General features: G+C 36.6%; 1 protein-coding gene across 1 annotated transcript in view; it reads left to right on the top strand.

The window, feature by feature from the left end:
* The window catches only part of LOC150083069 (RNA demethylase ALKBH5-like), an 89,111-nt gene that overhangs the window by 58,752 nt on the left and 13,968 nt on the right, over window positions 1-16,391 (top strand). Inside the window, exon 3 of the mRNA XM_090377007.1 lies at window positions 1,585-1,665. Within this exon, the coding sequence (XP_090233133.1) occupies window positions 1,585-1,665 (81 nt within the window). The remainder of the gene's footprint in view (window positions 1-1,584; window positions 1,666-16,391) is intronic.

Raw genomic sequence — 16,391 nt, 5'->3', positions numbered from 1 at the left:
TTCAAGGTGGGACATGGGGCACCTCTGTCAGCTAAACTAGTGCATGGTACAATATCACATAAATAGCAGGTTTGTCAGGGATAGAGATTAAACCAGAATGCAATTAGACTAAAAAAAATGCAGCTAATGAATATCTCGTGATGATAAGCAATGTGCATTGGAAACAGTATTATGGTTGTGCCAGTGCTTGTCAGATTGTGGGATATTGGACTCCATAGTTGGGTGGATGCAGGTACCCTTATTGAGGCGCGCCATAAAAATGTGAAGTGTCACGAGCGAAAATGGAAATTGTACGAGTGGTCCTACTATTCTGTTTTGTTTTTGTTTTTTGCAGATGAGCTTATGTTGTTTAGTCCAGTAATGTTCAACAACTGTGGATCAAGCAAAATTGATGCTGTTAGCCTCTTCATTCTCATGGATGCAGTCTTTCAACCTTTTTCCTAGATTCACAAATATAACATATCCCATAATTGTGGACATTATATAGTAAACAAACCCACTTTGCTTGAGAAAAGGAACTGCTGTAGGGGTATCTGCATGCTCCACTTTATGGAGTCTGCTATCCTACAGTTTGATGGCACTCAGAATGTTGTTGCCAATGCACATCATTTATTGCCATCCGATCCCAGTTAGTGTTCTTTTTTAAATATTCTGGTTTATCCCTGTTTCACAAAAACCCTGCCATTTATGTTGTATTGCACTACACACTAGTTTAAATTGTACCCCACCTTGAGAATTCATTTATATTTGTGATTTTAACTTATTTGTCCTCTTTTATGTTTTACTTTATTTTTTATTTCTTTGTATGTGTGTGTTTTTTTTTTTTTTTTTTGTCATTTTTGACTTCTTTTTGGATACTTATTTTAGTGAAGTTCAGTCGGTTGTGTCAAGCAATTTTATTGTCATTAGTGTGTGTGTGTGTGTGTGTGTGTGTGTGTGTGTGTGTGTGTGCGTGCGTGCGTGCGTGTGCGTGCTAACAATCCTTTTGTGGTGCACATAATTAATTAAGTATGACTTTGACTGTTTTCAGTATAGTTTTGACTTTTAGCCAGTTCATTGTGTTACAACTGGAGAAGTGTAGCCAATAACAAATCAGATATATATGAATTAATTATTGTTGTATTTTATGCGCAACATGGTTACTTTTAAGTGAAATCCACTGGGAAGTCGCTGTTCATAAGCATCAAACACAAATGGAAACTGAATATGAAATTTGAGAAGTTTATTTAACATTATAAATTGAAGTGTGTCACTTATTTGACATCAGAAAACATACTGCATTGGGATTTAGTGGTGTTTCCAGTAGTTGTAATTACTTGCAATTGCCTTTTTTTTTCTTTTGTAATTTGAATGTGTTTTTTAATCTAATTCTGATACCCAGATCTAGAACAGATTTGTTGATCTCTGCATATAGGCTGCATTAATTTTTTTCCTATCGAATATTTCAAGTAAAGCAGATAATTCATGTGAACTTTAGTCTTTAAAAATATAGAATTTGATTATAGTAACTGAAATAAAAGTAACACCTCATTTACTTAAATTTCTAATTTAACAGTGAAATATTCCATTTTTTATTGTCTACAGTGGCTTTGCAGCAGATAATATTACACACTGTGTACGACCTCAGGATATAAAGAAGCGAAGAGCGGTTATTATCCTGAGAAGGTAAGTTAATTATTTTTATCTCAAAACCAAATAAAAAGAAGAAACTAAAAAACATACCATAATTTGGAGCACAGGCATTACAAAGACTGCCGGTGCTTCAGATTGTAAACTTAAAATGTTATATTTACAATATTAGTAAGGCCAAGTGATGTAAGGAAGGTTGTTTTTCTGCATCAGACTATACAATAGTCATAGTTCATTCCCAAAAAGTTCTGATTGCACCTCATATATAATATCAAAATTTTTACCTGCTTTTAACTGTTTGATTACAATTAAATGGTTGGGTGCATTATAGCAATTTACCAGATTGGTTAGGTATGAACCTATACTGGGATCCATTGAGGATACCAGGCGTGTCAAGATAGTCCTGAATTGAATCCTCTCAGGCTCCATGGTATTCATTAACACAAAAATTAAATTCACTGTCGTATAATTAAACAACTCTTTAGAAAAAAATCATTGTGAATTGGGGAGACATTCTCAGTCCAACTGAATCTTTCTGGAGCATAATGATGCTCTCGGTAATGTTTCCAATGTTTGATATGCTCGTGTGTAGCTTTTTTATAACTGAATATATACCATCCTACCCTGGAGACACCCTATCTTTTATAACAAATGATTCTCTGACATCATTATATGACTTGTTTTGTAGCAATTCGACCCCTTAATATTCCCCATAGCTTGCTTTCAAATGTAAATATCATTGAAAAATATCTCTGCTGGACTTTCCACTGCAACTAATGAAGGGACTTATTTGATTTAGTTCCTTCTTTTTCATATTCACATAAAAAAAAAAAAAAAGAAGAAAGAAAGAAAGAAACACTTATTAAAAATATTAAACCTGTTCCTGTTAGCTTTCTTTGCTTGTGCTTTCTCATAATCAGCTTGTGCTCATCTTTCCTCTGGTTTTGTTACATAGTCTCTTATGCTCATACAAATCAGAATAATGTTTAGTATGATTGTCTGTAACTGTGCCATACTTATTACTTTTGCTCACTACTTATTACTGTCATCCATTTTGGCTTCTTATGTTTATGGAACTTAATCACTGGTGCTAATATTTTTATGGCTTTTTTGGATAATCTCTAGAATATTTCCCAGTATTTATAGTCCATTATAGTCCCTTCACACTCTTATCTTGTTTTGTAAGAGGAAAATCGTATATAAGTAACTTGGTTAGCTATTTTGACAGTCACTCGTGAGCTGGATGCAGGAAATACTTTCAGTATTGTTTATTTGGATTTCAGCAAATCACTTGACTCAGTCCCACATGAAGGATTATTGTACAAGCTGGAACACATTGGGATTGTGGGCAAGATTCTAAGATGGATCACAAAATGGCAGGAGGCAGAGGGTTGTGGTTAGTCTTCAGATTAGGCTAACATAAGAAGTGGGGTTCTGCAAGGATCAGTACTGGGACCACTGTTGTTGTTTTGTTTTTGATTTTCCTAAATGACATTGATAAAGGAATACAGAGCATGGCTTCAAACTTTGCAGATGATCTCAAGGTCTGTAGAGTAGTTAATGATCAATGCCAAACAATATTTCTGCAGGAACTTTGGGGATGGTCAGAAAAGTGATGTCTATGTTTTCATGCAACAAAATGCAAGGTTTTTATATTTGGAGAATAGCAACCACAAAATAATTTATAACCTTGTTGGGGAAACTAAAACCAGTAGAGAAAAAAAGGATTTAGGTGTCAATACAGTTGGACATGAAGTTCTTTGAACAGCATAGACAGGTGGCAAGGAAAGCCCATGATATCTTAGGCGCCTCCGTAGCCAGGTGGGAAGGAGCAGCAGTGCGTAGCGCACGCTTCTTGATTAGACCGGGGTTCGAGCCCGTCACCACCAAATACGGAGGATGCGGAAAGGTCAGGGAATGACCACCGCACATCCCGGAGCAATATGGCCTTAGTTGCTAATGCTCCTAAAAACCAAATAACAACAACAACAACCATGATATCTTGTCCATGATTTATCAGACACTTCTGGAGATAGAGAAGTCAGAATCCTACTGTATAAAGCAGTTGTAAGAATACACATGGAATACTGCATTCAAGTATTGAGACTGCATCTAGAAAAAAAGATGAGTTTCTTGAAAGGTTCAGAGATGGGCAATGTGCCTGTTAAGATCAGCAAAAGGGTATCATGTGAGGAAATACTTCAAATGTGTGGGCTACAGAGCATGGCATCTAGAGGAGGCTTAGTTTAGGTGCTCTGAGAGTTTAAAAAGGAATGAGAGTGAAATTTTCACTGTTATAAATGATTCCAGAACTCAGTGGTCATAAATTTAGATTATGAAAGAAGAGCTTAGACTGGATTGTGAGGCCCTGGGTGCCAAGCGATTGACTGAGCGATTTCTCTTTGTGCTTTCACTGCGACTTTTTGATAGGTGAATTCTGCGTTCTCTTTTACGTTCCTCTCGTTGAGAAATCCTTTTATTTAGTAGTTCTTTTATCAAAAGTACTGGTAGAGAGCAAGGAAGGAAAGTAACCTTTCTTTATTTTTCATATTTAATAGACTAACTCCTACTAATTTCACTTGGTCACTCCAGGCACTGCTCCTGCCTCCCTGTGGCGGGGCCGGTAACCTTGGCAGAAAAGTTCATCTGCCAGGGGCTAAAAGGAGCCAAGATGAAACAAAATATGTTTCCTTCTTTAGAACCGACAAGCAGTCGGCTAGACACAGAACACAAACATGACTCTTCACAAGCAAAGAGGTTAAAAATCATTTCCTCTGCGACCAAGTTTCCTGCATTTTTAATAATGCATTCATTGTCAGAACAGCCTTTTAGTAAGCTATCCCCCTTTCTAATCCAAAAACACTTGGAAAGTATTGCAGGGTCTCCCAAGACGGTTAAGAGATTGCAATCAGGGGACTTACTAGTAGAAACTGTCAACTGCAGGCATTCTGAAAAACTCATGAAAGGGACAAACTTTGCTAAAGGTAACTCCCCATGCAACCCTAAATACATCTAAGGGTGTTATATCTAGTTGGGACCTTTTGAATGTGACAGAAGAAGAAATTAAAGAAGAGCTAAATGAACAAAATGTAATTGCTGTCAAAAGAATTATGACTAAAAGGGACAATATATTCACACCAACCAGAAATATCATTCTCACTTTTAACAGTCTAAATCTATCCTCATCAGTAAAAGCAGGATATCTAAATTGTCGCATTCGTCCTTACATTCCTAATCCGTAGAGATGCTATAAATGCCAAAAGTATGGCCACTCTCAGACGGCATGCAGAGGGAACTCAGCTTGTCCCAACTGTGGATCTTCTGATCACAGTCAAAATGATTGTTCGGCAAAAGAAATGACTTGTCCTAATTGCAAGGGTAACCATCCTGCTTACTCTAAAACATGTGAGAAGTGGAAAATGGAGAAAAAAATTGTAAAATATAAAGTCGAAAACAAAGTTAGTTATCAGGACGCAAGAAAATTAATTGCACCCAGTATACCTAACCCTACATATACATATGCCAGTATCAAAAAAATATCAAACGCTAGCCACACAAACTGATGTTACTGTTCCGTCCAACACATCAATCTCCAACTGGGCTCAAGCTGTCCTTTCTCAGCAGCAGTCCAATATCCTGAAACACTCAGACCAAGCAAGTAATACGCCTCTTACGATTCCAGCAAAATCTCCTCATTCGCCAGTGATTGCTACTACTCCAAATAACGATAGTACAACTTCAAAAAAGATTATTCAGGACACATCGATGGATCAAGAGTACTCATCCAAACAGGAAGATCCGATTCTTGAAATATTTGCAGAAGAAGAAGATATGGACACAGGTTGCCCCACCTTTCCAAAAAGAAATAAACCAAAGCCAGAATGCCACAAGACAGCCACGTCAGGTACAGCTTCTTCTAAACTCAAATAATGCCTTACATTTTACAGTGGAATTGTAGAGGCTTTCAAGGCAACATCAACAACATTCAGTACTTAATTAGACGCTACTCTCCAGTGGGTTTCTGTCTGCAGGAAACCTATTTAACTCACAAATTTCTGTTTCTATAAAAAACTACTCAATCTATCGTAGAGATCGGAATACATCCGACTCTGCACGTGGTGGTGTAGCTGTTTTGATTAACTCAAAGATCCCTGCTAGCCAAATCATTCTTCAAACCCAAATTGAATCCGTTGCTGTGCGTCTGATTACTCAGATTGCATTTATGCTAGTCTCAGTCTATCTCCCACCAAACAATACCTACTCTTATAAAGATATCGAAGAACTTTTAATACAGCTACCCTCCCCAATCTGCTTGCTAGGGGATTTCAATGGCCACCACCCTTTATGGGGATCCTCTAAATTAGATAAACAGAACCTTACCATTCTTAATAGTGGTACACACACCCACATACAATTACCTACTGGACAGACTTCTGCAATTGACCTCTCGATTTGTTCTCCGATACTGTTTCCAGTCATTCAGTGGTCCGCTATGGATGATCCAATGGGAAGTGACCATTTTCCAATTGTCTGTAACCTGCTCACTACACAATCACCATTAGACCAACCCTGCAGAAAATAGAAATTTTCTAAAGCCAAATGGGCCAAATTTCAATTAGCAATCATTCTGGACAAAGAAACTATTCAGCTACAACCTATAGATAAAGTAACTGATTATATCACATCCCGTCTTTTAGTTGCAGCAAAATACTCAATTCCATTATCAAACCCCCCAACCCGACGGCACTTCAACTACTGGTGGAACGAAGAGTGCACGAAAGCAAAGAAGGAAAAAAATAAAGCATTCAATATATTCCGTCGATTTCCAACGACAGCTAATTTAATTAGCTACAAGAAGCTAAGAGCAAAAGCACGGTTCATTCACAGGCAAGCCAAGAAAGATTCTTGGACTCGGTTTGCATGTACTATCAACAGAAATACCGACTCCAGATTAATATGGAAGAAAATTAGACAGCTTTCTGGGAAGTTTCCAAACATCCCTTCCCCAATTCTTTCATACAATGGGCAAGAACTCTCTGGTCCTCTAGATATAGCGAATGCCTTGGGTAAAACCTTTGCCGAAGTCTCTGCTGCATCAAATTACACTCCGAAATTCCAAAAAATTAAGACCTCCACTGAACAGAGGCCCATCAACTTTAGAACCTCACTATCACTTCCGTATAATCAGCCTCTTGAATATTGTGAACTTTTACAAGCCATCAGAACAACACGAAACAGTGCAGCTGGGCCAGATGGCATATATTATATCATGCTGCAGCATCTTGATGAGAAAAACTTACAAATGCTGCTAGTCTTCTTTAACCGGATCTTCCTGGAAAATATTTATCCAACCTCTTGGCACCATGCTACAGTTTTGCCCTTTTTTGAAACCTGGAAAAGATCCTTCCAGTCCTAATAGTTACAGGCCAATCTCTCTGTCAAGTTGCCTTGGTAAAATTCTTGAAAAAATGATCCACAGTCGACTCAACTGGATCATTGAAACTGAACAACTACTGAGTAATTGTCAACATGGCTTTCACAAAAATAGGTCCTCTCTAGATCTGATGATCAAGGCCGAATCTGAAATTCGCAATGCCTTTGTGAAAAACGAACACCTTGTCATGGTCTCCATTGATATAGAAAAGGCATTCGATACTACCTGGCAGTATGGCATTCTCAGTGACCTACATAATCTTGGTCTACAAGGCAATCTCCCTATATTTATTAGGAACTTCCTCCAGAGCTGTTCTTTCCAGGTTCGATACCAAAACTCCCTTTCTTCTACATTCTTTCAGAAAGAAAGAGTACCACAGGGGTCGGTTTTGAGTGCAACCCTATTTGCCATTAGAATTGATTCCATTTCAAAAGAACTTCCAAATACTGTAGAAGTCTATCTTTATGCTGACGATCTCTCCATTTCTTGCCATTCTCAGAGCATGAGATCTATTGAACGGCAATTGCAAATGTCCCTCAATAAAATTCAAAAATGGGCTGATTTCAATGGATATCGGCTTTCCCATCAGAAAACAGTTGCGATCCACTTTTGCAATCAACGTAAATTACGTATAGACCCTGAACTTCGCATATCAAATTCCACCATCCCGATTGCCAACAATATTAGATTCTTGGGATTAATATTATTAGTATTATTAGTATTAGTAACGGCTGAATGGTGCAAGAAAGCCTATGGCTTGTGCTGCACCAGCCAAAAAAAAAAAAAAAAAAAAATCCGAACAAAACAATGATAAAAACAAAAAATAAATAAATAAATAAAATAAATAACTAAATAATAATAATTAATAAATAAAAAAATAAATAAAATAAAATATAAATAAAAAGGAAATTAAACCTATCATCCTATGCACTTCCCTTACCCGAAAGTACTATCCAGATGACCTTTGAATTTCCCCAAACTGTCGGCCTCTACCACCCACGAAGGCAACTTATTCCAGTAATTTATAACTCGCTGGCTAAAATAAAACTTCCTGCAGTCCAATCTAAACATTTCCCCCATAACTTGAATATATGTCCCCTAGTTCTAGCATCATTTATAATCTTGAAAATTTTGTCCTCATTCATTTTACTGATGCCTCTCAGAGCCTTAAACACCTCAATCAAATCTCCTCTAAGGTGTCTAGTTTCCAAACTCTGCAACCCACATATTCGAAGTCTTTCTTCATAAGGACGCCCTTTTGCCGATCTCACCAGGCGAGTTACCCTTCTTTGCACCCTTTCAAGAAGCTCGATGTCTTTCTTTAGGTGCGGTCTCCATACTTGAACACAGTATTCCAAGTGTGTTCTAACATAAGCCTTATATAATGGGATTATCACGTCCCTATCTCTACTTGCAAAAGTTCGATAGATCATCGATAGGACACCGTGGGCCTTCCTTGCAACCTGTTTACAATGCTCAGAGAATTTCATGTCTGACCGTATCGTAACACCCAAGTCCCTTTCCTCCAGTACTGGGTTTAGTTGAACTCCACCAAGTGAATAAGTTTTTTTGGGATTACTGTTTCCCAGGTTTAATACAGTACACTTTGTTGGATTAAAGCACAGCTGCCATTTTTCTGACCATTCTTGAAGTCTATCTAGGTCTCTCTGAAGAAGCTCAGCTTGACAGTGATCATTAACTACTCTACCAATTTTAACATCATCTGCAAATTTAGACATCACGCCCTCTATCCCTTCATCAATGTCGTTTATGAAAATTAAAAACAACAGTGGTCCTAATACTGATCCTTGGGGAACCCCACTTCTTACATCAACCCAATCTGAGGAATAGCCATTTATCACAACCCTCTGCCTCCTGCCCTGAAGCCATCCTTCTATCCATCTAAGGATTTTCCCGGTGATTCCAACCTGTTCCAGCTTATAAAGCAACCACTCATGTGGGACTGAGTCAAAAGCTTTGCTGAAATCTAAATAAACAATGTCGAAATTATTCCCTAAATCCAGCTTGAGTGACCCTTTTGAAATAGCGAACCAGATTTGTTAAACATGATTTTCCCTTTACAAAACCATGCTGAGTATCCTTGAGAATTTCAATTCGATCCAAATGATCCTGAATTCCACCCTTGATCATTGCCTCCATGATTTTCCCTACTACTCAAGTCAGACTGACAGGTCGATAATTTCCAACTTCACTTTTAGAGCCACCCTTATGTATGGGAGATACATTTGCACTTTTCCAATCCAAGGGAATCTCCCCAGAGTCTAGTGATGCTCGCATAATTAGCCTCAATGGTTCAATGCACTCGCTTGCCGCCTCTCTTAAGATTATAAGGTATATTCCATCAACTCCAGGAGCCTTACTGGTCTGTAGGCTCGAAAGTTTTTTCATTAAATAATCTTGTGAAATTTCAATATCATTAATTACATATTTTTTAACTCCGCTCCCACAATTTCCCATTGCCACAAAAGGCTTTTCATTTGTAAATATCGATGCAAAATAACTGTTGAGTTCATCTGCAACGGCAGCTGGTGTATTTATTAGACAGCAAGTTAAATTTCTTTGAGCACATTAAAGTAATACGTACTACCTGTCTGAAAAAGCTGAACATGCTAAGAGCTCTATCTGCCCAGTCTTGGGGAGCAGATCATACAACTTTGCTGCTCTTATATAGAGCACTGATTAGATCTCGGTTGGATTACGGTGCCCCAGTTTATGATTCTGCCCGAAAGAGTGTATTGCGCTGGCTCGATCCTGTACAACACAATGCACTGAGGATTGCTCTTGGTGCTTATAGGACGTCACCAACCTATAGTCTATATATTGAAGCCCATGAGCCCCCTCTGTACCTCCGCAGAAAAATGTTACTACTTAAATATGCAGTCAGAATACGAAACTGTTCTCCGCACCCCATCCAACCATATCTCTTTAATCCACCATATCACAATCTCTATAGAAATAAACCAAATAAAATACGACCAGCAGGCCTACGGCTCCTTGAAATAGCACAAAATTGGAATGTTCCTCTCCAGAGTAGGCAGCACAGAAAGATTTATTTTCACCCACCATGGATTCCATTTCCTCAACCAGCCTGTGATAATTATTTTCTCCAATGGGGAAAGAATTGTTTACCGACTCTGAATGTGCAGCAACTCCATGCTAGCCATATTCAAAACTATTTTGACTTCTTACCAATATATACTAATGGTTCCAAATCTCATTCAAATGTTGGGCAGCAGCAGTGTTTCCCTCTGCTATCATATCAGCCTCTCTTCCACCTTAGTACAGCAGCTTTTCAGCAGAATTATATGCAATACAATTAGCTCTAGAAAATTTGACTCTTCACCCATCTGCAAAATATTTAATTTACACCGACTCTCTCAGCTCAATTAGAGCAATGCAGAATCTCTCTCATAAGGATCACCCTGTATTAAATCAAATCAAGTATTTGCTGTTGAAAATTGAAGATCGTCAGCAACGAGTGAACTTTTGCTGGATTCCAGCACATTCAGGCATCAAAGGGAACGAGTTGGCTGATATTTCTGCTAAAAATCCATCAACACTAGACTTAACCTCTGTTTTTATTCCAGTTTCAGATTATAATATAATTCAAACAGCATACCATGCACGATGGACAGAGCTATGGTATAAACAAACAAATAACAAACTTTTCCAGTTGAAACCGGACCCAAAATTTTGGCACTCATGCATTCAGACAGTTTGGCGAGAAGAAGTGGTACTCGCATGGATTAGAATAGGACATACTCATCTAACTCACCTCCATCTACTCACAGGTGATGATCCTCCTCATTGTTCACAGTGCTCTGAGCATCTAACAGTCAAACATATTTTGATTGACTGTCCACATTATCAACAACATCGAACTTCAATATTTAATTCTCTGGCTAATCTCCGAGAATGGATAACATGAAATGATATCATTGGTGAAAATGCCAATATTAATGAACTTTTCTGTTATTTGAAACAAATAGGAATGTATGAATGACTGTGATTAGTTTCTGGCCTGAAATGAGATTGAACTGTCTTCACATTAATTATTTATTTATTTATTTTTATCTTTTCAACATTCCTATGAATAGGTGCAATATAGCCAAAGCAGCTTGTGCGCCATTAAACACCCATACCACACACACTGGATTGTGAGAAGAGTTTTAACCAGTGAGTTATTAATTACTGGAATAAGTTATATAAGTGGTTGACAGTTTGGAAAAATTCAAAGGTCAGCTGGATGATCCTTGAATTTTCCCCTTTTGAATTTATCTATGTGAGGAGGGAGTCAAATGGGTAATTTATTTCATTTTATTGTTTATCTTTTTTTTTTTTTTTTTTTAATCCATCTGAAACAGTCATTAGCAGTATTATTTTTTTTTTACCTTACACACTTAGCATGACAATATCATAAATTCCATGTGTCCACCAGAACTGCAGTGCTTAGATCTGATGCCAAGTATATATGTATTTAGTATCGGTGAGCACTTGGTACTTGTTTATGTGTAACTTAACACTTCCCAAAATGTTTTTCTGACTATTCACCCTCTTTGACATGATGTACTTCTCGATTATTTGTTTTTTCACTTGTCATGGTCACTTTAAGCTAAGCTATTCCTGAGTAATCGTGGGATTACCTTAAACAAATTAAATTGTGCATCGAAGTAATTAATTGACTGCAAATCGTGTCAAAGTGGCCTGTGAGTCACCATCAGAAAAGCAGTTTGTCAACAGAGAAGGAACAATCAATTTACATATAAACAAATCATCTGTGTAGCAGGGTGGATTTGTGTAGTAATGAAGAAAAAAAATAAATAATAACTACATTGATAAGGACATGATATTACATTTATTCCTGACTTCATGCTGTGTTATTGGATTTTAAAATTGTCATAAAGCCCCTTTTCTTTCCTTCAATCATCACCTGAAATGAGCCATTTTCTATGAGGAGATATTTTCATGTAGAGCTGTGTTCAGTAATCAATGCATTTAAATGCATTTACTTCACAATAAAAAAAAAAATTTATTAACTGGTGTGCATAAAACATATAGTTTTGTAACAAAAGCATAGGATTAACCATATCCTTTTTGAAATTTTATTTTCAAAAAAATGGGTATGAGTAATGTAATTGTGCTATAACTATTTCAGTTTAGGTCTTGTGTCTTCTTGTATCATGAAAGAAGCATCCCCACTAGCAGGTTGAGTAGTAGATAGCAAACTAAGTGAAGCACACATTTTGAGATATACGTTGTTTTATTACACATAACACATAAATGCTGTATAGTTATTACAGTATTATGAAAGATGATTCAACTATGCAGGAGGGAAAATAATATAAATTGTAGTTTATATTGCTTTATTCTGTATGAAACATTATTTAAGTTTAATCGCATTTAACTTTTTGCTGATTTGTTTATATGTAAAATACAAACAGTATTCTTGTTGACACTTGCCAGACAGCTAATGGACACTTAAAAATTTTTAAAGTAGTAAAATAAAGTTTGCCTATATAGAAAAAGAATAATAGTAAATGAATACACGTCTTGTCTGATTTGTGTTGACAAAGATATTATATGTATTTCATTCCAGGCCTCTGTTAAAAAAGGCCATTATAGTTGATATTTTTGTTCAAGTTTGTATGTACTATCATGTGTCACAGTTGACTAGTTGAGTTAATCACTATGCCTTTATTGCTAGCATTGCCAATGGGAAATGTTACCCGTCAGCTGATGGTGGAAGAGAACATTTTTTAAATGGTAATGGCGAATTATATGAAAGTTAACTCTTTTCTGGATTGAGTTCCCTGAACATATATGGGTCTAGGCAGTGAGTTTTCCACTAGCTGCAAGCTCTGTGAAGTTAATTTCTTCATGAAATTATAAAAATTCATAGAAATAAAATTTTCTGGATCAATGCTTTTAAATACAGGTAACCCTCGTATAACAGGGTAGTTAGGTTCCTATAAAATCTTGTGTAGTGCGAAACCATGTTTCACAGGACTAAGAACCAGTACAAAAAAAAAAAAAAAGAGGGGTTCCAAAAGCTAACAAAAATATACAATTTTTTTTTTAACTATCGGAAACTTAATTTTTATTAAAAATAGTAATAACTGAACAAATGGCTTACAAACTGTGATACATATATGTCAGATAATGTACGCTCATTTAATTTTCTTCCTCTTCATCGCTGCTAAGCACAATCAAACAAGAACATTTTCTCTGTTGTAGAATATCTTCATCTTCTGAACTTTCTTCTGCAGCATCTAGATTTCATGTATCTTCTGCTCTCTTTAAAAAATCAGTAATCTGGGTTTGTTCACTTTTGCTTGATAGAGCTTTGTAAATGTCATGATATAGGGCTAAGCGTTTTTATAGCTCCCTTTTGAACTTTGTGCTTCTTTCAGTTCAAAGATCTGCATTCAAAAAATAAGATTCTAATTGCTCAGCTAAGTTTATGCCTTAAGATGATCCTAAATTTGTGTCTTTGACTCAAGTGAAATAAAGTTTCTTTTGAACAGTGCTTTTTTACTTTCCTTAGGCATAATTTAGGGCTGGAATTTAATTCAAAACAAAGAAATTATTCCAATATGGTTCTCAGGAACAAAGTTTAGTAATACATATCTGGAAAAATTTATAAACAATCAAATAAAAACCAAAATAACCTTAAAAGTCACAAACTGCACTCTTCAAAGTCACAAATTTTATGGTCTCAAAGAAGTACAAGTTCAGTAGCACAGAACCTAACATAATTCACCAACAAAATTAAATATGGGAATTTCCCAATATTTATTTATTTTTTTCTTTGTAACAACCAGCAAGTCAACAGCAGGGATTCACAAAAAAAATGGAAATATTGAAAAATTACATCCAGCATAACAGCAGGGGTTTCCCTGCACAAAAGCTCAAAAATACCGTGTTATGTGAGTGTTGCCACAATTCTCTAACCATGTTATAAAAGTACCATGTTGTGCGAGGATTGCTGCAATTTATCAATTGTGTTAGAGGGAAACCATGTTGTAAATGTGCTGTGTTATACCGAGGTCACCTGTATTAATTTATTCTTATTTTCACTTGCTTGCCCAATATTAGAATGAAATTACTTCAAAAAATGGCACCTCCGTAGCCAGGTGGGCAGGAGCGGCAGTGCGTAGCACACGCTTCTTGATTAGACCGGGATTCGATCCTGTGACCACCAAATACGGATGATGCGGAAAGGTCAGGGAATGACCACTGCATATCCTGCATATTCTACATCTAATTATAAATAGATGTAGAGGAGATGCATATTCTACATCTAATTATAAATAGATGTAATTATAAATAGATGTAGAGGAGGAGGAGAATATTTTATAATCTCCTCCTCCAATTTTAAAATCCATTTTCATGCTGCCATCTGTTTACAATTACAGCAGACTCTCGACTTTCCGTGATAGATGGTAAAAACCATATCCCGGATAATTAATTTCCCAGTTAATCCAAAAATACAGAAGTCCCTGACATACGTAAGAGATACATTCCAGGACTTCTTACTTCGTCGAGTTTTACGTAACTCGGGAATGACTAGTAACGTATTGCTCTGGTGCCTCAGTTTCCTAAATGGCTGAACTGGTCGGGTGTTCGAGAGCGAGTTAGTTAAAGTGTACCAGGACTGGTGTCAAAATGGTCAAACAACAACCCGACAGCATAACTGCAAAGGTCAGCAAAAGGGTGATGTTAGAAGTGAGAGGCAGGTCCAACGACTCAGACAGGCACAGCACTGTTTAATAGTTGACTACCCAATACAACATGGGCCAATCCGCAACAATAACCTACATGACTGTGCGTTGCACGTATGGGCTGTACCAGCAGACGACTCCTGTGGCATCCTCTCCTGACCAAGGTTCATCGGCCTAAAAGACTCGCCTGGTGCAAAGAGCATGCAAGTTGGACGTTAGAAGACTGGAAGAAGGTATGCTGGTCAGCTGAGTCACGTTATTTATTCCACACCATGGTTGGTCGTGTATGGATTTGGCGTCGACAACATGAAGCTCTTGATCCATCACGTATGATATCAAAAGTGCAGGCGGGTGGAGGTAGTTTTATGGTGTGGGACATGTTTTACTTGGACCCCTGGTGCATGTGGAACATTGTATCATTGGTCTCCGCTATCATCAACTGCTTGCTGACTGTGTACACCCCGCTATGTTACACTTTTTCCCGAATGGCAGTGGTGTCTTCCAAGATGACAATGTGCCAAGAAATCAGGCAGTTGTTGTGCAGAAATGGTTTGAGGAACACCGTTCTGACTTCTAGCATATTAATTGGCATATTAACTCCCCCGATATCAATCCCATAGATCAGGGGTGGCCAACTTAATTTGTGATGTGATCTCCTTTTTTTCTTCAAAATGTGCTGCGATCTACCATCTCAAGAATTTCATTGCACATGGTTAAAAAAGTTAATCAATGCATATTGAAAAATGTTTTATAAATTTTAAGATTAAATACAATTCAAAATTCTTATTTTAAATTCACATGTATTTAAATTTTTAATTTATGCAGAGTTTCTGTCTTCATGTCATCTGCCAAGCTTTCAAAATCGGGGATATACTGTGATAAGGCCAACCATAAAAATCTTTTGTATGCAAGTCCGTAACAATAGAGTGATTCTTCATCTTTGTTTCAAATATGAAAAGGACAATTCACATAGATATGATGAACCAAAACAGGAATTTAAAAGTTCACTGCATTTTTTTACATTTGGGTACTTTTCTCAGCAAACATATTTTCAGTTTTCTTCTGATGATCTGGCTTTTAGGAAGATATCGTTTCGCAATGTAATATAATTTCATTTTCAAGTAACATTTTCTCCATTTGAAAAATCTCAGCGACTTTTTTGCAATTTGTTTCGTATCTAAGTTGACATTAAATGGATAAGAAATATATTGAACAATGTCTTCAATTGTTTTAAAATCACTAAATCTGGTTTCAAAATAATCCACGACTTTTTCTCAATTTCGGAAACATATTTCTCACTATTAAATTCAAAAACAGGATATTTTTGCAAATGATCTTACAATTTGCAAAATGATTGGATTTTTTTTTTCCCCCTTTGAGATCCTTAGCCATTGCCAAAAATTGATATTTATATGCAAAAATACTAATCAGTGCTTTGAAGTGCCTTTCTAAATTTCCTTTTTTTTTGGGTATAGCCACAGAAGCATTGCAAATCAAACAACAGCATTTTTCTTTTATCATTACAAAAAAAAAAAATTCTCTTGATGAAAATGATATATTTTGCTCTTTTTCGTAGTATTCATTTA

The sequence above is a fragment of the Mastigoproctus giganteus genome, chromosome 7, assembly GCF_048544385.1.
Source record: "Mastigoproctus giganteus isolate SK-2022 chromosome 7, ASM4854438v1, whole genome shotgun sequence".
Lineage (NCBI taxonomy): Eukaryota > Metazoa > Arthropoda > Arachnida > Uropygi > Thelyphonidae > Mastigoproctus > Mastigoproctus giganteus.
The sequence above is the reverse complement of the archived record's forward strand: the minus strand, read 5'-3'. Positions and strand labels throughout refer to the sequence as shown.